The following is a 22213-nucleotide window of genomic DNA, read 5'->3' on the forward strand; positions in this document are numbered from 1 at the left end:
CAGACCAATGCTGATAAACCTACATTACACAGACAAATGCTGCTAAACCTACACTATACAGACCAATGCTGCTAAACCTACATTATACAGTCCAATGCTACTAAACCTACACTACACAAACAAATGCTACTAAACCTACACTACACATACCAATACTGCTAAACCCACACTATACAGACCAATGCTGCTAAACCTACACTATACATACCAATGCTACTAAACCTACACTACACAGACCAATACTGCTAAACCTACATTACACAGACAAATGCTGCTAAACCTACATTACTGACAAATACTGCTAAACCTACACTATACAGACCAATGCTACTAAACCTACATTATACAGACCAATGCTACTAAACCTACACTATACATACCAATGCTACTAAACCTACACTACACAGACCAATACTGCTAAACCTACATTACACAGACAAATGCTGCTAAACCTACATTACTGACAAATACTGCTAAACCTACACTATACAGACCAATGCTACTAAACCTACATTATACAGTCCAATGCTACTAAACCTACACTACACAGACAAATGCTGCTAAACCTACACTACACAGACAAATGCTACTAAACCTACATTACACAGACCAATACTGCTAAACCCACACTATACAGACCAATGGTGCTAAACCCACACTATACAGACCAATGGTGCTAAACCCACACTATACATACGAATGCAGGTAATCTTAAATCATACAGACCAATGCTCCTAAATCTTAAATACAGACGAATGTTGCTAAACCTAAGCTCTAAAGATCAATGCTGATTAACTGTGCCAACCTGAAATATACACACATATGCTGCTATACCTGAACTGTACAGAAAAACGGTGTGAAGTCTGAAATATAAAGACCAATGCTGCTAAACCCACACTATACAAACCAATGCTGACAGTGAATAAAGGTGAATCTGTACCAACCAATGCTGTAAATAAACGTGAACTCTACACATCTATGTTGTAAATAAACATGTACTGTATAGACAAATGCTGCTAAAACGGATGTCCCATGTCACAGTAGGTGTGGCACGCTAAAGAACATTCACTGCTCAAAGGTCGTAAGAGCCGAGCATAGTCCTAAATTTGAAGCCCTTGACCGGAATTGATGCCGTCTCCATATGAGTGAAAAATTCTCGAGAGGGCCGTTAAACAAGATATAATTAAACAACTAAACATGAAATATGCAGATCTATGCTGTTAGTAAACTAGAACTGTACAAACGAATGCTTATAAGAAACCTGTACTGTAGAAATCAATCCTTTGAATAAACTTGAACTGTGCAAGCCAATGCTGCTAATAAACCTGAACTATTCAAACGAATACTGTTAATAAACCCAAACTGTAAAAAGCAATACATCTAAACCTGAGCTGTACAGACCAAAGCTGTTTATAACCCTGAACTGTATGAAAGCAATGCTTCTAAACCTGAATTGTACATAAGAATGCTGCTAAACCGGAACTATACAGAATAATCCTGCTAAATCTAAATAATAGACACCAATGTTGCTAAATCTGATCTGTACAGACTAATGCTGCTAAATCTAAACTGTAGAGGTCAATGTTGGAAAGTTTGATCAGTACATATGAAGATTGTTAAACCCTCTGCTTATAACAAACTAACTCGGCGCAAATTGCTATTTAAGTTTTATAACAAATTCCGATATGCTATTGCATATTCAATCAATATCGTTTTATGTTTTACCTGAACATTCATAATATGGATATAGCATTTGACCCGCAAGTTCAAATTAAAACATATATGTCCTTTTATTTATGGAGCAATACCTTACACAGAATTACTTTTAATGAAAGACGAACGTAAATTTGCCCTTTGCATTAAAATACATTCACACTTGTACATCAAATTTTGTCAAGGAATACTGCTCTTTACCACACTCCCAAACAATGTGTTATATTGTTTCCTCTTCTCTGTGTCAGAATGTATGGTACTTAGAACCTCTATTCTTTTACTGATATAAAGATCAGCTTGTAACTAGCATTTTATCAATAATCATATATTGAAAACACTGAAGTTTGTAATTCCGATAACTTTGAATGATAGTTTGAATATTAACTTCCACTCAATATCAGCCTGTTAAGGTGGTTCATTACACTACAATTTTATTAACTGGCTGGTTAAAGCACCCAATATGAAGTGTGGTTTTACCATTGAAAGAATAATTCACGCTTTTTACACACTATGTTGAAAAGTCCACGCACTTCGATCTTTTTAAATGCCTTGAAGTGGATAGCATTTTCTGTGCATTTCAAAATTTTTGTTTCAATAAATATTTAGCAGATATTGAATTATTTCAACTCACTTTGAAATATTATATATATTGCTTATTTTCTGAAAATAAGTAGTATGCTAATATATGCATTTGGATAATTTACACATATTTGCATTTCTGACAAAGCATCAATATGTTGCAAACGAAAGTAAATAGACTTAGATACTTCTCTAATCAAATTGCGGATCTGTCTGTGAGCTTTTAAAAGAAATGTATACCTGGAAGCCAATCATTATACGTGGATGTTATTTAGGGACTTTTAGCTTATATTTATCTTAATACAGGTAGGATGAAGCAATAAAAATTCTAATACTTGTATTGTGTGATCAAATAGTTTGTACCTTGTTAAAGGATAGACTTATATGTCATATCGAAAGACCACTTGCTTCTCATGGTACATTCATCGAGATACTAGTTTGAATAGAGACAAAATATAATGTAGATATTACAAGATAAAATTTGTTATTGCGAATCTAATAAGTGGAATCTTCAAGATAACAGATTTTGCGTTGGTGCAATAAGCCAATGAAGCTATGCACCTTACAGTGTCGTGTCTTAAGCAATGATTCTTTCTCATGTATGCATTTTTCTATTGACCATTCAGCATCAAGATTTTATTTTGGCTCCCATTAGATATCTTGTTTTTACTATCTATAAGTATAATGCAATATCTTTTATTACAGATCGTAGTTTTCTTTGTGAATAACGAAAGAAGCAGTTGTAATGCATTGTCAAAATTGTCGAGAGGAATATTGATAAATCTAAACAGTACAGATTAATGCTTCTAAACCCACACTATGCAGACAAATGCTGCTAAACTCGCACTTATCAGACCAATGCTGCACAACCTGCACTATACAGACAAATGCTGCTAAACCTACAATACACAGACCAATGCTGCTAAACCCACACTACACAAACCTATGTTGCTAAACCTAAAAGTATACTGATTTTGACTCCGGATAACTCCGTTTACCTGATCAGGATATGGAGCTGACGGCGGGTGTGACCGGTCAACAGGGGATGCTTACTCCTCCTAGGCACCTGATCCCACCTCTGGTGTGTCCAGGGGTCCGTGTTTGCCCAACCATCTATTTTGTATTGCTTGTAGGAGTTATGAGATTGATCACTTTTCGTTATCTTCACCTTGCATACAGACCAATTATGACTAGCATGAATTATCCAAATCAATACTGCGAAATATAAACTATACAGATCAATGCCGTGAAGTCTGAACTATATACACCAATTCTGATAAACTCAACCTGTAAAGATCAATGGTGTTAAACCTTTACTGTACCAATCAATGCTGCTAAACCTGAAATGTACCCACAAAATGCTGCTATACATGAACTGTACAGAAAGAAGATGATGCTAAATCTGAATTATACATACCAAATCTGTACAATCAAATGATCTATTAAACTTGAATTATAGAGACCAATGCAGCAGAACATGAAATGTGTCGACCAATGCTGTTAATTAACTCGAACTCTACAAACAAATGCTGTAAATAAGCCTGTATTGTACAGACGAATGCTGCTAATAAACCTGCACTGTAGATATTAATGATTCTAAACATGAACTATAGAGACCAAAGGCTGTTAAACCTGAACTGTACATACCAAGGCTGTTTATAAACCTGAACTGTACAGACCAAGGCTGTTTAGAAACCTGAACTGTACAGACCAAGGCTGTTTATAAACCTGAACTGTACAGAACCAGGCTGTTTATCAACCTGAACTGTACAGACCAAGGCTGTTTATAAACCCGAACTGTACAGACCAAGGCTGTTTATAAACCCGAACTGTACAGACCAAGGCTGTTTATAAACCTGAACTGTTCAGACCAAGACTGTTTATAAACCTGAACTGTTCAGACCAAGACTGTTTATAAACCCGAACTGTACAGACCAAGGCTGTTTATGAACCTGAACTGTACAGACCAAGGCTGTTTATAAACCCGAACTGTACAGAAAGAAGATTATGCTAAGTCTGAATTATACATACCAAATCTGTACAATCAAATGATCTATTAAACCTGAATTATAGAGACCAATGCTGCAGAACATGAAATGTGTCGACCAATGCTGTTAATTAACTCGATCTCTACAAACAAATGCTGTAAATAAGCCTGTACTGTACAGACGAATGCTGTTAATCAACCTGAACTGTAGATAGTAATGATTCTAAACATGAACTATAGAGACCAAAGGCTGTTAAACCTGAACTGTACAGACCAAGGCTGTTTATAAACCTGAACTGTACAGACCAAGGCTTTTTATAAACCTGAACTGTACAGACCAAGTCTCTTTATAAACCCGAACTGTACAGACCAAGGCTGTTTATAAACCTGAACTGTACAGACCAAGGCTGTTAATAAACCTGAACTGTACAGACCAAGGCTGTTTATAAACCTGAACTGTACAGACCAAGGCTGTTAATAAACCTGAACTGTACAGACCAAGGCTGTTTATAAAAACGAACTGTACAGACCAAGGCTGTTTATAAACCTGAACTGTACAGACCAAGACTGTTTATAAACCTGAACTGTACAGACCAAGGCTGTTTAGAAACCTGAACTGTACAGACCAAGGCTGTTTATGAACCTGAACTGTACAGACCAAGACTGTTTATAAACCTGAACTGTACAGACCAAGGCTGTTTATAAACCTGAACTGTACAGACCAAGTCTGTTTATAAACCTGAACTGTACAGACCAAGACTGTTTATAAACCTGAACTGTACAGACCAAGGCTGTTTATAAACCTGAACTGTACATACCAAGGCTGTTTATGAACCTGAACTGTACAGACCAAGGCTGTTTATAAACCTGAACTGTACAGACCAAGGCTGTTTATAAACCTGAACTATATAAAAGAAATGCTGCTAAACCGGAACTCTACATAAGCAATGCTGCTAAACCGGAACTCTACATAAGAATGCTGCTAAACTGGAACTATACAGACCAATGCTGCTAAATCTGAAAATTTGATCTGTACAGATCAATGATGAAGAATTTCATCTGTTCATATGGATATTGCTAAACCCTCTGATAACAATTTAAAGCGACACAAACGGCTTTTGAGATTAATAATAAATTCTGATAGGCTATGTCGGATTCACATTTGATGTTTTATCTGCACATTCATAATATGGATATACCATTTACCCACAATTTCACGTTGAAACATACATGTCTGCCCTTTTATTTGTAGAAGTAAACCTTATACAATGTTAATTGTAATGAAAGACAAACGTAACTTTGTTATTTGTACATTCGCACCTGTATATCAAATTCTGTCAAGAAATACTCAACTTTACCACATTCCCAAACAATGTGTTACAGTGTCAAGAAATACTGAACTTTACCACAAGCCCAAACAATGTGTTATATTGTTTCCTCTTCTCTGTGTCAGAAGTTGCGAGAATTAGAACCTCTATTCTTTTCCTGATATAAAGATAAGCTTGTAACTAGCATTTAATGAATAATTCTATATTGAAACCACTGAAGGTTGTAATTTTCGATAACTTTGAATGATTGTTCGAATATTAACTTCCACTCAATACTACCATATTAAGGTGGTTCATTACACCACGATTTTATTAAATGGCTGGTTAAAAGCACCTCATACATGTATGATGTATGGTTCTACCGTCAAAAGAATACAAGCTCTGTTATCTTATATGATTTTTTTGTGTTTTTCCAGAATAAAGACAAAGGTTTGTTCGCAAATAAGAAATTATATAATCGAAATGTGACCGTGATTTGATCTATGATACAACTATGAAAGGTTAAGATAACGAACACTGATCAATCTCATAACTCCTATAAAGGTGAAGATAACGAACAGTGATCAATCTCATAACTCCTATAAGCAATACAAAATAAAGAGTTGGGCAAACATGGTCCTCTAGATACACCATAGGTGGGATAAGGTGCCTAGGAGGAGTAAGTATCCTCTGTCTACCGGTCACACCCACCGTGAGCTTTATATCTCGATCAGGCAAACGGAGTTATCCGTAGTCAAAATCAGTGTGTTAAAAACGGCCCAACAATGGGCATGAAACACGTCAGACAGCATTTGACCCAATGATAGATTGTATTTTCAAACTAGATAGTTAAATCGGCGATGGAAATTTCGAAATGCTGATTTTAAACGAGACTGTTGGAACCTCTGCACCATCAACTTGCTTGTTAAGACGTATAAGTTTCATATGCTAATAAAGGATCAACTTGTCTACCTTGTTTAAATTCAATAGAAATAATAACGTTTCGGATAAATAAATTCCAATTTCTTTCGTTTTTTACTATGAAAAATATCAAGACGTAAAACTTATACGGTACCAATTTTGATGCACCAGATGCGCATTTCGACAAATAATGTCTCTTCAGTGATGCTCAACCGAAATGTTTGAAATCCGAAGATACATCTCAAAGTTCATCAAAAGTGGATCATGAACAAGTATATCTTCTGTACATTGGAAACTATGATAATTCAGGTGCGTATTTTCACCAATGTATATATTTGTAATGTATGTCTTAATTACTTATTCATAAGGTTGATAATATTTGAAAATGTTTCTTATACACTTCTTTGAATTCTATTTGATATTGTTATTGGAACGTACATACACATATATCCAAGTGGTTAGAAGTATAACAAACAACACAACTCCATTTCCCCCTAAACAACATATCGATACAATATATGTATGAGTACCATGCGTTGGGAGGTGTATTTTAAAATTGGGAAAATATTGTTCAAAGGCCTTGTCGTGGCTAAATAGATCATTGCAATCTGAACAGAAACACGTTCTCTTGAGAAGAAAATACTGCCTCGTCACACGACATCTAGGAAAAAACTTGATTCGATCGATGCCCTTGTGATGTGGATTTAGAGGCGCAAGACTCATTGAGTAATCAGTATCTCATAATGACGTCATGAAAATGCATTGTCATTCAAAACAGAAAATATGTTTAAACTATTGAATTTTCCTCATGAAATGGAGGAAGTAATATTTTGGAACTATAGGGGTGAACGTATAAAAACATGACGGGTGTGGATATTTAACCAGAATTATCATTGTATATATCAAATTACAGCTTGTACGTATTATCGTTATTAATTTTCCCGAGCTACGTGTGTGAGAGCAAGGTGTGTGCAAGCGTTATCTATCTAATATAGACCAAGCCAGATGAACCCGTAATGACATGGCTTATTATCATTCACATCATATTCTCCAATACCACAATACCATACCTGCCCACTTTGGCATTCTCTGCTTCACCCTGGAATAGGACAGATGGAATTGCAAACATCGAGGTATGTAATCTATTCTAAAACAATGCTCTGGTAAGAATACTTCCATGTATGGTGTTTAAATGTCTGTCTAGGTCTCACTGTTAATCTGTTATATCAATTATTTGTTTTACTTGAATTTCAAACTTGTCTCCTTGTAATTGAATGAATTGATTTATATCAATCTATAACACTGGCCATATGTACGTATGGGAAGAAAAACAGAAATGTATAACACACCATAAAATAAATGTTGTACACAAGGATACGTTTGCCCCCTTTAAAAACAAACAGAAATGTGTAATACCTATAAAATAAATAATATACCCAAGGGAACACTTGCCCCCTTTTATTGTCCCTCCCTTTGTCAGTGTGAAAATTTAAGACTGGGCGGAACAGTTCTCCCTAGCCTTTTATCTAAAATTTTATTTCAAGTGTCTAAGTATTGTAAAAGTAACCCCTAAGTCTTCATGTTAGCTCATCCGACAAACTTTCTCTCAAGCCTCACATATCATATTCCCAGTAACTAAAATTATAAGGATATATACATCAGTTAAATGCCCATGTTGTGTGTAAGCACCACCACCGGGATTTCAAATCACGGTATAACAAAAAACATTGGCTTCCATTCAAGGGCGTTAAGATCTCATCGGGAAAATATGAGAGTATTGTTTGAGTCAAAACGATTGAAACCATTTCGACAATGTCAGTATCATTGGGTATTAAGTGGGAAGTTTTTAACAGGTCGGTATTCTGGAAAAAAATATTGAAAAGCTCAAACCAGACTCGTATTGCAGCTTGTGTCAAGAGGCTATATAAAAAACTTAAAATTGATTGATTGACTGATGTTTTCTGCCACACTCAACAATTTTTCAATTATCTGGTGGCGCCCAGTTTTTATTGGTAGAAGAGAGAACCCAGAAGAACCTGGAAAGATACCACCGACCTTCCGAAAGTAAACTGGGAAACCTTCTCACTTACCGGCGCGAGTGGGATTCAAACCTGCGCCGACAGAGGTGAGAGGCCGTGTAATTTTCAGCGCGATGCTCTAACCACTCGGTCGTGGAGGCCCCTAAGATAAATAACTTAAAAGCATAATGTGAAAAGTAAAAATTTGTTAACATGTCTTTGGAGGATCATACTGAAAACAAATTACTTGTAATCTAAGGTGATCTTGTGATAGAAAGTTTTCGTGATGCCAACGGGTCAAAAGTCCAATGCACAAGAGCATGGCTATAGGAGCCGTATCACCTTAATAACGAAAACTTTAGCTTTGCATAGCCTTATATTTCGTAGCAAGTTTGTGTACATATATCCCCAACATCAAATGAGTTTCATTTCTGTCATTGGAATCTCAAAAAAAAAAAAGGAAAATGTCTCCAACATCTTCGCCTTTCATCCACAAAATAATTTCTTGTCTTTATAAGAATTACATATGCTTTCACATGCTCACTGGTGAAATGAAGCGGAAAACGATTGTATTAGGGTGAATGCATTTGCGTTCATAAAACTAAAACTATATAATGCATTTGTTTACAATATGATATTCATATGATTGTATTGATTTCCATACAGATCAGTTGTATGAAAAAGAAAGAAATAGTAGTATGCTTGAGAGATATTAAAGCGTATGCCAAGCTCGGTATGAAAACCGATATTTGTATTAATGTCGATCATGTTGAATTTCAGATGCTAGATCATATAAGTACATGTATATAATACAATGGGTGTATAAATGATATTTAGATTTGAATATTTACATAATGTAAATATATCAAGTTATGAAGAATTTTCTGTTACGATTATCATTTATGTTTTCTATATACGGTATTTAATAGAATTTCACATTTTACTAACGGTTTCTAATTAATTTACTGATGTTTTATGCTTTTCACTTAGTATCTTTTCATGCTGATTTTCTCTTTTGAAATGTGGTTATTACACTTATCTTAAAACAATGAATTAAAATATAAATATTGATTAATGGACATTTATTAAGATGAAATGTAAAATAATCAATTGTTAGTCCAATGGAAGAGAATGTATTAACATGAATTAGTATGGATGCCTGAATCATGCTTATCGCTCTTTTTACACTCTCTATATGCAATAAATGTTTTCTCCGCCATCATCTCAAATTCCACCATCATCTCAAATTTCTCATGTCGAATTTGACAATCATGTTTGATAGAGAATGATCACTGTTCGTTATCTTCACCTTGCATAGAAAAAATTCTGGGGCACTAATTAACACACATTCAAAGTATAGTAAAGCACAAAAAATGTATCAATGGCACAAATGAACAGTAAGAAAGTCTTATCTAATAGTACACTAGTCACTTTGAATTTCTTCACTTTATCAGTAGCCTGTAAGCTACTTTGAGAGCTCGCTGTTGTTGCTTTAGAATGGAAATGAACAAGCAGCACGGTGGCTTGTAGTACAATGGTTAAACCACTGACAAGGACTTGTGTTATTAAGTATATTGTGAAATATGCCACTTTGTCTGATGATTGCGGCATGGAGTCGTTAATGATCGTCAAAAACACTGCAAAAGTTAGAAAGATAGCCATGCAGAAACTCATCTTCTCTCCGGATTTAATTGGTAACAAAAAACAAAACAGATTGATCACTGATAAAATATTTACAGGTAACAAGGTGGATGTGACTGCATACAAAGATTATCCCTGTAACACCATTCTGAATGTCAATACTTCTGGTATACCAGTAGGATTTCCAATCTCACATATGCTTTCTGTGGTAGCGACAATGTTCGAGACTTCGGGTGTTTTTTCGTAATTTTGGGGATAAAAGTGGGAATCTTCTTCCTCAAATGTAAGATATTCAGTTCCTACATTTATGTTGATAAACTGCAGATAACAAGTTTGCGAATCAAATAGGTATTTCGTCACATCTATACCACATCGTACAGTGTTTTCCTTAAATAACTTATTGGTAACATATCCACCTGAATAGACAGTAACAATGCCTTTATCATCGCTAATACAATTTTCGTTTCCTATTTCATTAAGGATACAAAGAGAAGTTGGCATCCAAATCTTCTTGGCTTTTACTTGAACAGAGCTACTATTCTGGTACGAACTTGGATCCCACATTATACGATCGTCTTTCCATGAAAAAAAAAACATTGGATATGACCCGGACATCGTTTTTTGTTTTTCATTGACTTCGAAAATTCCCAAGAGTGCAATATCCACTTCTACAGTGATACTGGTTTTGGTGGATTCGAAAGGAGCTACATCGGGATCCCTCACATTATTGATATCGCGGAAGATCTGGGACCTGTTTGAGACACTACAAAGATTATACGAGTAGACAGCTAGGAGAACAGCTTGAAATATGGACGCTATTCGTCTATCCATGTTTGTTCAAAGTGCGATTTACGAATGAAATCTTCGAAATGTCGTTGCATTTATATGTTCGAAAACATTATTTTTAGCGTTATACACTTCAGATCTGCATTGTTGAAAAAAATATGGATAAATTAGGGGTCTGTTTGTCAAGCTTTTAGATTTATTTGCGGTTTCAATGCAACATGTGAATAAGTGTCCACATTCTGTAATGGGACAGTCATATCTATTTGTAATATTGAAACTGCTAAATTACAGGTAAAAGCTTATACGTGGGTTACCCGAACGAGCAGGCAAACCAAAATGCAATACCTCAGTTATTCACTATGAACCCAGCATGTTGTGGTTTTGATAGCAGATATGGTATGTGATGTTGACTCTCAAGCCCACAGCGACAAAAAGTTAATTAGTCTTAACCTAGTAGCACAAAGGTAGCCTAACTGTAACTGACAGTAATATGTATACACGTAGGTACTGGAGTTCAGACCTTGTGAATATCATAGAATGACAGTTGTGTATAAATAGCAGGGTTCAGTTTATTGAAACGTGAGAGACATATTCCTATAGTTAGTGTAGTCCAGATTTGTGAACATTAGAGACTCTTGATCAGCATTGTATAGTTAGTGAACATTAGAGAGAGGGTAATGTTAAGTTTGGGGAGTCCAGGGATCAGATTTACAAAACAATTTACGACAAAGTCGCAAAGTCTTAAATTGTATTACAAAATTTTTAGTTTATATGAATGAATTAAAACTTTTGGGAAACTTCACTTTTAACATTACTGTTTTACTGTTTTGCATTAGAGTGAATGGCCTTGGAATGAACGCGAAAATTTCAGAATGTAAAGATGGTCTTTAGTCGTTAATTCTTTTGTAAGACTTTGTGGACTTTAGAAAGACAGTCGTGCATAGCTAGTTAAGTCCAGTATATTGTAGTTTGTATTTCCTTCACTTAATTATTAGATCATTGCTGATTAGAGTCCATCGTGCATTGACAATTTAACGTTTTAAACTTCTGATTATTTTTCAGATTTGATATGAAACATTGTTGGGACAAAGTTGACAAAAATTGCAAATTTGAGGACTCCTACAAAACAATAATCACTAGCCTCAGGGGTAGGGATTTTTTTTTTTCTTCCAGGATGGGACCAAAATTTTCATAGTGATTATTGTTTTTATCATTTTGAAAGACGACTTTTAACTTTTGCTGAATCTGCATGAAATAGTCTAGTCAATCTAGCTCAAAAATGAGCAAAACCTCAAACTAATTGCAACAGAAATGAAATTTTGATTATTCATGCAAGAAAACACATGCAAACAACATATTAAAAATCGGCTTTTGTATTTCCATGGGAAAATTGGAATTTTGGGGTAAAAGGATGTGTTTTTTCATGAAAATCGCTAAAATCTGGAAATTGAAGAAAATGTCCATTTTATGTAACATACAGTGAAAATAAGTTTCATATCTCAAATTTCAACCTGGAAATGTTCGATTAATTTTTTTTACAGCAGAATATATTCTTTCCTTGACTGTAATTTTTGGGTAAAATCTTGTTTTTTTAAAAAATATAATTGTTAAAGATTGAAATTTTAAGAAAAAAACCTACATTTTGTCATACATTTGAATCTAACAATAAAAAAATGAAGTTAGGATTTATTTTAAAAACTGCTCAACAAGTATGATATATAGATTATTGGCAATATATATGAAAAATACCATATTAGGTAGGAAAACCTACCTTTTTCTAAAACAAAAATAGTGAAAAACTGGAAATGATAGGAAATGACTGTTTTATACAAGATATGGCATTGATCTTATAAATTTAAGAATAAAACGTCCAAATGCACAACTTATCTTTTCTGTACCAAAATTTATTTTCCCTTGCCGAATTTTGGGCTGAAATCTTCATTTTCCTACAAAAAGCGTTAAAAACTGGATTTTGGAAGAAAATACTTTTTCCTGTCCATTAGCCATATATGAGTTACCACATGAAGATTTATACATAAAAATAAACTGTTAACACAAAACAAGTGCCCTTTCAAAAATGGTCTGTAAAAGATGACCTACATTTTTGCAGATACTCCCCTTACATCGAAAGTTGGAGGCGCGCTTTCCATTCCGGTCTCATGTTTCACATAAATACATGTAGTATTTTAAAACAAACAGTGTATAGTAAAGCTTACGTTACCAAATTCTTTATTAAGCTGAGTTTTAACAGTTTGTACTACATCTATGACAAAACAAGGTTCAGTTTCTTCGATTTTATAAAGAAATCTTTAATACGTGCACTTCGTCAAGTTCTAGAGTTTGGGAAGGGGGGGGGGGGTTATAGCCGTATTTGATGTTTAGTTCTATCCTAATTATTGTGCAATTAATACCGAGAATGTCAGGAGTAATCTGTTTTAAAAACAATGGACACATAGAATTAAAAGCAAAATGAATCAGGCACGCAGCATGATCAAAAAGGGGGTGTGAAGATAATTTCACAATATTGCCTGAAAATTGACAAGTAAATTTTAATCCAAAGTTATAAAAATACTTGATGGTGTGTGTGGTGTTGGTGGGGGGGGGGGCTAAGGTTGTTCTCTCAGTTCAATTTTACACTTCCACTGTGTACAGTTCACGACAATGCTATTTAAAAAAAAGAGGAGGGAGAGCAACCAATCTGTCTAAAAATCGACCTCTGTACGTAAACATTTATCAACTTTGCATGTAATGATAAAAGGTGTAGAGTCATTATTGCTACGTGCCTGATAATTATATAAGTGATCATTTGAGTAATTGCAGTACAGTTCAGTCCATGTTTTTACAAGTACAACGGCTAGTGTCACAATTTGCCTTGCATTTACAGCGAAAAACGTTCAAAAGTTTATCTGGCGCGACTTGTAATTTAGTTTTAACGGATACAAGAATTGCTGAAAGCAGTGATAAGCCCCAATTAGAAGGATCCAAATTAATCATTTCTTTAGTCCACTCTATGACTTAAAAAATTCTTGCAGTGCTCCTTTTCTGCAGCTGTAGTTAGTAGTTAGTGGCAATGACTGAACTTATAAAAATGATATTGTGTTAGACAATTCTTCACATAGCAAATCTCCTATAAGTGTCTCTATGATATTCCATCGTACAAAGTCGATATGACATCGACACCAGAATATATCTTTTTCTCTATGAAATCCTCATATAGGAAGGTGAAGATAACGAACAGTGATCCATCTCGTAACTCCTATAAGCAATACAAAATAGAGAGGTGGGCAAACACGGACCCCTGGATATATCAGAAGTGGGATCAGATGCCTATGGGCTATAAGGAGTAACACCCCCTGTTTACCGGTTACACCCACTGTGAGCTCTATATCTTAATAAGGCAAACGGAGTTACCCTTATTCAATATCATTGTGCCAAAAACGGCCTAACAATCTATATGAAACAAGTCAGGCAGATTTGACCCAATGATAGGTTGTATTGGCAAAGTAGATTGTTATAACGACCATATAATTCGTGAAATGCTGACTTTAAACGAAACAGTTGAAACCCCTTCACCATCAACTTGTTTGTCAGTAGCCTGCCTCCATTTAAAAACTAATCATATACAGAATTTTTTCGCGATTTGTCTACCTTTTGACTATACAGGACCTGTTCCGATGCCGAACATTCTTGACGTTGTGTCGCATCCTGTGGATGCATGTAGAAAGGGAAAGGATTGTCAAACTTCGTTTCCTAAAAAGACGTCTGGTTTTAACGATATTCTTCACTTATATTAGGGGCAAGATCAAAAATTCAATGTCTCACAAAAAACTAAGTTCACATAGTTTTCACCAAGAACCCCAACCCCCCCCCCCCCTTTAAAACTTAATATGACAAATGCTGAAACTAATCAAATAACAAGAAAAGAAACGTACGATTATAAATAACACTCTGTACACCTCTGTATATCTTTTCTACTGTTTATTCACAAATGAAAGTGTACATTAAATCTATTAAATGTTCATTAATATGTTTTAAATATTATGTGGTATTCAACAGTCGCTTGTCTTTTTCCTTTTTCCACTAAAGTGTAATCGATGTCGGATGACAGAAACTTGCGGGAGTTTTTATTCCCCTCCCCCTAACTAATTGAATTTAAATTTTCATCCGACATTGATTTCGTCCCTTAGGGCAGTTATGTTATTTCAGAGTTCGTTGCTATTTCTGTGCTTTATATATAGACATTTAAAACACAATGTGCATTTTGTATGATCCTCTAAAATTTACGATAAATAACTGTATCCCATTTCCATTCTCAATGATCGTGTGCCAGCGTGGCGAGAATTCCGTCGTCATCGAAAACAAGTTTTGTCTTGAATAGATGGCCGGGCGGTCTAGCGCGCTGTTCGCATGCTGCTAGGAGATATGGTTCCGCAGGTCGTGAGCCCAAGACTAATTAGAAAGAGTAACTACTCGATTTTACATCAAATCATGATACTATGCGCAAGTGTTTACTTACATTGATTTTTATTATTTATATTATCAATGTTTTATTATCATTATTATTACCCATGAATGACTCCCCAAACCTGATTTGAAAAAGAAAAGCAAAAATACTTTACTTACTTAGTTTTATAAAAGTTTTTAATACAAAACGCTTGCTCAAATGATGAAGATACAAAATAACTGAAACTTTTAACCCGAATGGCTTTCCATACTTTCTTTTTTTAACAACCGTAATTCCCCTTTATAAATTGACACTAATTCTTTAAGATTTCATTTATAATTGATTATTCATAACTTCTAAAGTAAATATTGTGTTTTATAATTAAAATTAATTCAGTAGAGGGTCAAACAAAATATTTTGAAGCTTTATTCGCGAAAGTTCCCCGGGAATGGAAGTCGGCAAAGAATATGAGATGCTGAGCAATATTGTTTGTATATAGAAGTCTTAAAATCACCTTTTTAATACAACTGTTAAGCTGTTTAATCGCGTTTTTTATTACATGCACTTTAGATCGTCGTGTATAACTTTATTCCGATGACTGTCACAGTTAAGTCACTCCCCTTTACGTGTACGGCGTGCCGTAAACACCACAAAATATCGATGGTTTACTAAAACATTTAAGTCTAAATTTTAAATATTTTCCATTGTCCGATTTTGTCCGATTTTTTGTATGTTGTTAATCACACTTTTGTTTATTGAATTCCGTCGAGTTTGTTTCTGTTGCAATTACTTTTAGGTGATTTGCTAGATTGACTAGACTAAAAACTTAGTGTATAATTAGGAAAAGCAACAAGGGATGCACCAAAATTGTGACTTTTACAATCCCGTTGTTAATTCTCGACAAATTTCAAAATAGTGATAATGTTAATATAACACATTATAATATCATTCATGAATATGGTCAGTTTCGGGGAGTATTTGTATTTTAAGAAACATGTTTGCTTTATATATGAATATTTTATTGAACATAAATGCCAACAGAAAACTACTCGTAACAACACAACTTAATGACAAACAGGATGTGTTCTGCCTTTTTGCAGATGTTAACCACAATATAGTCAGCATGTTTTTTCTCTCAATGAAGTTTATTACTGTACAAGTCGTACTGTGCATTGTGGTAAATAACTGAAATACACAAAATGAAAAATTGTTCACAATATGTTCGATTTGTGATACAAAGACACTCCAATTTAGACAATAACATGAACGTTACATCGACAAAGATATAATTAAAATAAATAATCAAAATATTCTACATATAATCCCCGAGTTACTTTTATACAAGGCATCTTAGGTATGATAAACTTGGGTTCAAAATCTGGTAAACAATGTATATGAAAGTTAACTTTACCGACATGGAACAAATATTTCGCCTTGAGCATAGTAAACCACTTGCACCAATATATATATATATATTGCTAAAATACTTCATACCTTACAATATCATGAAAAAATGTTTGTTGAGAAAAAATGCAACTTACACATAGTGCAGGGAGGCATCAATCCATAATTTGTTACATATGTGCTTGGAGCAAGCAAATCTCGTGCGCAGGAACTACGAATTATAAATTACGGAACCAATAACGTTCAAACAGAGACGGATCGCCTTGATTACTAACATGGTCTAAGAGAGATAACTCAAATTCCTATGTGAATGCATAACACTCCCAGCCTGATATGAAATATCATAAGTTTCCCAAATTTACATGAAACATGTGAAGGCACAATGTGAAACATTACAACAAAATACGTAAAGCGATGAATACATCTAGTCTGTTTAAAGTCAAAGTAGTGGAATCACATGAGTAATTGGTCGGACATAAGTATGTTTAATTCCATCTGCGAAGGTGACAACTTCCACTTTGCGAACTAGGTCATCCCTACTAGGGAACACTCGGGTAACGCGACTTAGAGGCCAAAGGTTTCTATGCTGTTCATTGTCCTTTAGAATGACGACATCACCAACTTGAATATTTGGTTTGACCTCCTTCCATTTGTTGCGCGACTGTAGAGACTGTAAATACTGTTTGCGCCAACGTTCCCAAAACCTGTCAGCAAGGACTTGGACAATCTTCCATTGGGAAGTGTATAAATCGCGCACATTAAGGTTCAAAGGGGCATCGGACACGTCCCCAATCTTCTGTGTTAACAAAACATTCGGAGTAAGTACGGATGGTAAATCGGAATCACTAGACACCGGTATGAGAGGTCTATTGTTGATAATATTAACAACCTCGACAAAAAATGTACAGAGCACTTCGTGTGTTAGCTTGGTGTGTTTTACTTCAAGTAGTATGGCATCTAAAATGCGACGTCTGATTCCTATGAGGCGTTCCCATGTTCCTCCCATATGTGAAGAGTAGGGAGTGTTAAACTTCCACACAGTGTTTCTTTCTGTTAACATGTTCTGAATAGGGGGATCCTCCACATTTATTGAGCAGATTCCGAGTTCACGGACAGCTCCAATGAAGTTCGTTCCTTTGTCTGAGTAGAATTCTTTTACAGCACCACGGGTTGCGTAGAAACGTCTTAGGGCATTAATAAATGACGGTGTACTCATTTGTTCAATCACTTCTATATGTACAGCCCTTGAACACAAACATGTAAAGAGCACAGCCCATCTCTTGGAGTCTGCGCTGCCGCCACGTGTTTTTCTCGTTGTCACATTCCATGGACCGAAACAATCAATTCCAACATAAGTAAAAGGAGGCGATGATTTCAAACGCTCAGGTGGAAGATCAGCCATTTTCTGGTTGAGAAACTTCCCGCGTCCTCTTCTACACTTCACACACTTATGTATTATGGAGGATATCAAACGTTTGGCACCTGTAATCCACCATCCCGCATTTCTTATGGCACCTTCGGTTATATGGCGACCTTGGTGGTGTGTTTCCTCATGATGGTGTACAACTAACAGTCTTGAAACACGATGTTTTCCAGGCATAAGAATTGGATTTCTTTCACCCAGGTCAAATTCAGAATGTCGCAGTCTGCCACCAACTTGCAATATATCCTTATTGTTCAAAAATGGATCCAGTTTAGAAATCCAACTATCCTTACGGAGTATTTTGCCATCTTTAAGTGCAGCTCTTTCCTTTCCAAAATTTTCACTCTGAATTAAGCGAATTATGAATTCCTCCGCGTCCTTGCGAGCATGTATCTTGTCTTCCTCTGTATCTCCTAACTGTTTGTCATTCTCACTGCGCCGTTTCCTTCTCCTGACCAATAACTTCAATGAGGCGATAGCATGTACAAGATTCCTCCTTGAAGAAAACTATTCAAAATGGTGAGTACCAAATAGTGGACTAGATGAGTGCACTTTATTAATGAGAACTTCTTGCTTTATTTCCTTGTCCAAGTTCGGTTCTACAAGTTCAAACATTGGAGTTTGAATTGAGTTTATGTCCTGAAATTGTAGCCATTCTACAGGTCCACAAATCCATGAGTCGTAGACAGCTCTGTCAGAGGTAGGCTTAGTACCGTGATCGGCAGGATTTTGATTGGTTGCAATGAAGTTCCAATGATCTGCTGAGGTAAAGTTGAGGATGCGCTGAATCCTGTTACTCACATAAGTAAGAAATCTCTTAGTGTGGTTGTGGATGTATCCTAATACTATCTTACTGTCAATAAAGAACTGGAAATGATCAGCGCTAATGTCCAATTGATCACGGATAATACAAGCAATCTCGACTCCTAACACTGCGGCACATAATTACAAACATGGCACAGAAGAAGCTAGCCTTGGAGCAACTTTAGATTTTCCTATGATGAATCCTAGGGAGCTGTCTCTGTTATCATGTAGGTAAGCTACAGCCGATATAGCTAATTCTGATGCATCCGAGAATATCAAAACTTGTTTGTTCCCAAGTTCTGAAAATCCAATGGATAAGTATTTCAGGGGAACCTTCAAATCTTCAATAATGCTCAGCGAGTGTGTCCATGTAAGCCATGTCGAAAGATATTCTTCGGGTAAGTCAGCATCCCAATCTATACATGGTGATTGCATCATCTCTGTTAAGAGTATTTTCCCTTGAATGGTTATCGGAGCGATAAAGCCAAGAGGGTCATAAAGACTGTTTACACATGAAAGTACCCCTCTGCGAGTATATGGCCTTTCTTCCAAATTCAATCTGAATCCGAATGAGTCAGTTTGCAGATCCCATACTAGACCTAATCTCCTTTGCTCAGGTAGCTCCTCCTTGGTAAAATCTAGATCTATGAGATCCCTTGCTAAGTCTTTAGTAGGAAAATGTTGCATCAACGTAGGATTACGTGATGCAATTTTGAGCAATCTAAGTCCTCCATGGGTCATCAGTGCTTGTTGTGTACGTTGTAATAAATCCACTGCTTCATGTGTACTTGGTAATGAAACAAGAGCATCATCCACATAAAAATTCCTCTGTATGAATTCATAAACATCCTTTCCAAATTCCGGTCCTGCAGTGATAGCTGCTTGTCGAAGGCCAAAGGTGGCAACAGCTGGGGAAGGTGTATTGCCAAATACATGGACACACATTCGGTATTCTGTAAGGGGTTTATCTGAGTCATTGTCCGTGTACCAGAAAAAACGAAGGTAATTTCGATGGTGTGAGGATACGGCAAAACAATGAAACATGTGTTCAATATCTGCAGTTATTGCAAAGCTTTCCATGCGAAATCTCATTAATACTCAAATGAGACTGTTGGTCATATTTGGTCCAGATAAAAGCACTGTATTCAAAGACAAATCTTGATATTTCGCAGACGAATCGAAAACCATACGAATCCTTCCGAGTTTCATCGGGTGATAAATACCAAATATTGGCAAAAACCAATGTTCTTCATCTGGTTGTAGAGGGGGTGCAATCTCCGCATGTCCCTTCTTAAATATATTGTTCATAAATTCCATAGCATGGTCCTTCTTTGATGGGTTGGTCTGAAATGACTTGTCCAATATCACAGCCCTTCGATAGGCTTGAGCACGGTTGCTAGGTAATGCAGGTCTATCAGGTCGAAATGGCAAAGGGGCGGTCCATTTGCCATCTGGTCCTACATGCAGTTCCTTGCTCATGATATCAAGAAAGACTCGATCGTCTGTAGAAAGTCCTGGTGTTTCATCAAATGGAGTCGTTGCAAATACATCTTGATGAAATGATGTTTTCTCTGTAATGGTGAATTGAGAGTCACATGGATCAAACATGGTATTACGGCCATCGTGAATTACTGTTTTTCTTACGTTGACCGACTTTGGAATATGAGATTTTCCCAAACACACTTCGCCAATAATTGTCCATCCTAAAATAAGCCTCTGTGCGAATGGTTCGTTTGGAGAACCAATTCTCTGTGACAAAACATGATGAACCTGAGTCATATCTCTTCCTATCAGCAATGAAATTTCCGCAGAATTGTCAAATTCGGGTATGAGTGATGAAATATATCGAAGGTGAGAGTAAGCCTCTGCGATGTCAGGTGTAGGTATCTCCGACCTATTATTTGGAATTTCGTCACACTCTATGACTTTAGGTAATTTAAGTCTTTGATCTCCCGATACAGTTTCTATAACAAATCCTTCTGCTGTCCTTCCAGTAATGGTTATGGTTCCATTACATGATGATAGTGTGTACATACATGTTTGTCCTTCCAAGTCGAATGAATCAAAGAATTTAGGCGTTGCAAGTGTCTTATTACTTTGATCGTCAATAAGAGCATACATTCTTTTAGCCCTTTCAGGTTCATTTGACGGATATACGTTCACTAGGAGTATTTTTCCACAGGATCTTCCTCCTTCGATTTTTCCACAAAGTTGTGTGCAACGATTTTGTATGGTTTGATTTATAGCCATTGGAGTAGTCTCCCCGCCATGATCCTGATGATCTACTTTTGGTTTTCGCTCACTGTCGTAGTGCATAATTGTCATATGAAAACGACTGCCACATTTTTCACATTTCACGTTCGATTTGCATTTATTTGCCTTGTGTTTACCCTTGAAACATTGAAGACACAAGTTGTAGTGCATGACAGTTTCACGCTTCTTATCTAAAGTCATATCACGAAATACTCTGCATTCGTCTAAAGCAATATCGGCTTTATGTATGGGACATCGTTTACCATGAGCCTTTGGAGGTGAAGTTTCCTCCTCAATGTGTGAAGCACGAGTAATGACACGAGTAGTCTTCTTCTCGTTCTGAATTTTCTGATTTACTGAAAGTCCGAGGTCATTTTTAAGATCACACATTTCCTGAATGAAGGTGATGAAAAATGAAAATGGGGGAAAGGCTACTTTATGAATTCGCTTGTACTGAGAAGCTCTGGAAGCCCACTTTTCTTGGAGTTGATGCGTAAGTTTGGTAACGATAGGTAAAACTCCTGATGACGAGTCAAAATATGCGAGTAGTAATGAATATCTTGTGTCACTCTTGTTTGATTCGATCTCGTATAAAATGTCCAGCAAATCATAGAGCCGACGGAGCTCATTTTCCGTTATCTTAGGAAAATCTTGAAACCTCGATTTTAATGATGCTTCAACCATTTCTGGTTTCCCATACCTGTCCTCTAATCTGTTCCATATCAAATCAAGTCCTCTTTGAGGATCGCACACGTTCGCTGTTCTGATAGAATGCAAATTTTTTGGACTCCTGGCCCAACCACTTGGTAAGTAAATCAAGTTCCTCAAGGGGAGTAGCCTTAAGTTCTTTAATAATACTAAGGAAACTTACTTTCCAAGCTGTGAAATTTATGGCGGAATCGTCGAAGGCACTAAATCTGTGCATTAATAAGT

The 22213-nt window shown here is 35.9% G+C and overlaps 2 protein-coding genes across 2 annotated transcripts; both read right to left on the reverse strand.

The window, feature by feature from the left end:
* Positions 1–17239: 17239 nt before the first annotated feature.
* Positions 17240–19972, reverse strand: LOC130053556 (uncharacterized). Its single transcript, XM_056160897.1, has 3 exons — positions 19173–19972; positions 18884–19076; positions 17240–18730 (listed from the first exon to the last, which is right to left on the reverse strand). Exons 1-3 carry the CDS (start codon positions 19970–19972, stop codon positions 17240–17242), a joined length of 2484 nt encoding a protein of 827 aa, XP_056016872.1.
* A 153-nt stretch (positions 19973–20125) lies between these two features.
* LOC130053557 (uncharacterized) lies at positions 20126–21964 on the reverse strand. The gene has a single exon (XM_056160898.1). The coding sequence runs from the start codon at positions 21962–21964 to the stop codon at positions 20126–20128; it is 1839 nt and encodes a 612-aa protein (XP_056016873.1).
* Between the last annotated feature and the right edge of the window lie 249 nt (positions 21965–22213).

The sequence above is a fragment of the Ostrea edulis genome, chromosome 3 (assembly GCF_947568905.1).
Source record: "Ostrea edulis chromosome 3, xbOstEdul1.1, whole genome shotgun sequence".
NCBI classification, from domain to species: Eukaryota; Metazoa; Mollusca; class Bivalvia; order Ostreida; family Ostreidae; genus Ostrea; species Ostrea edulis.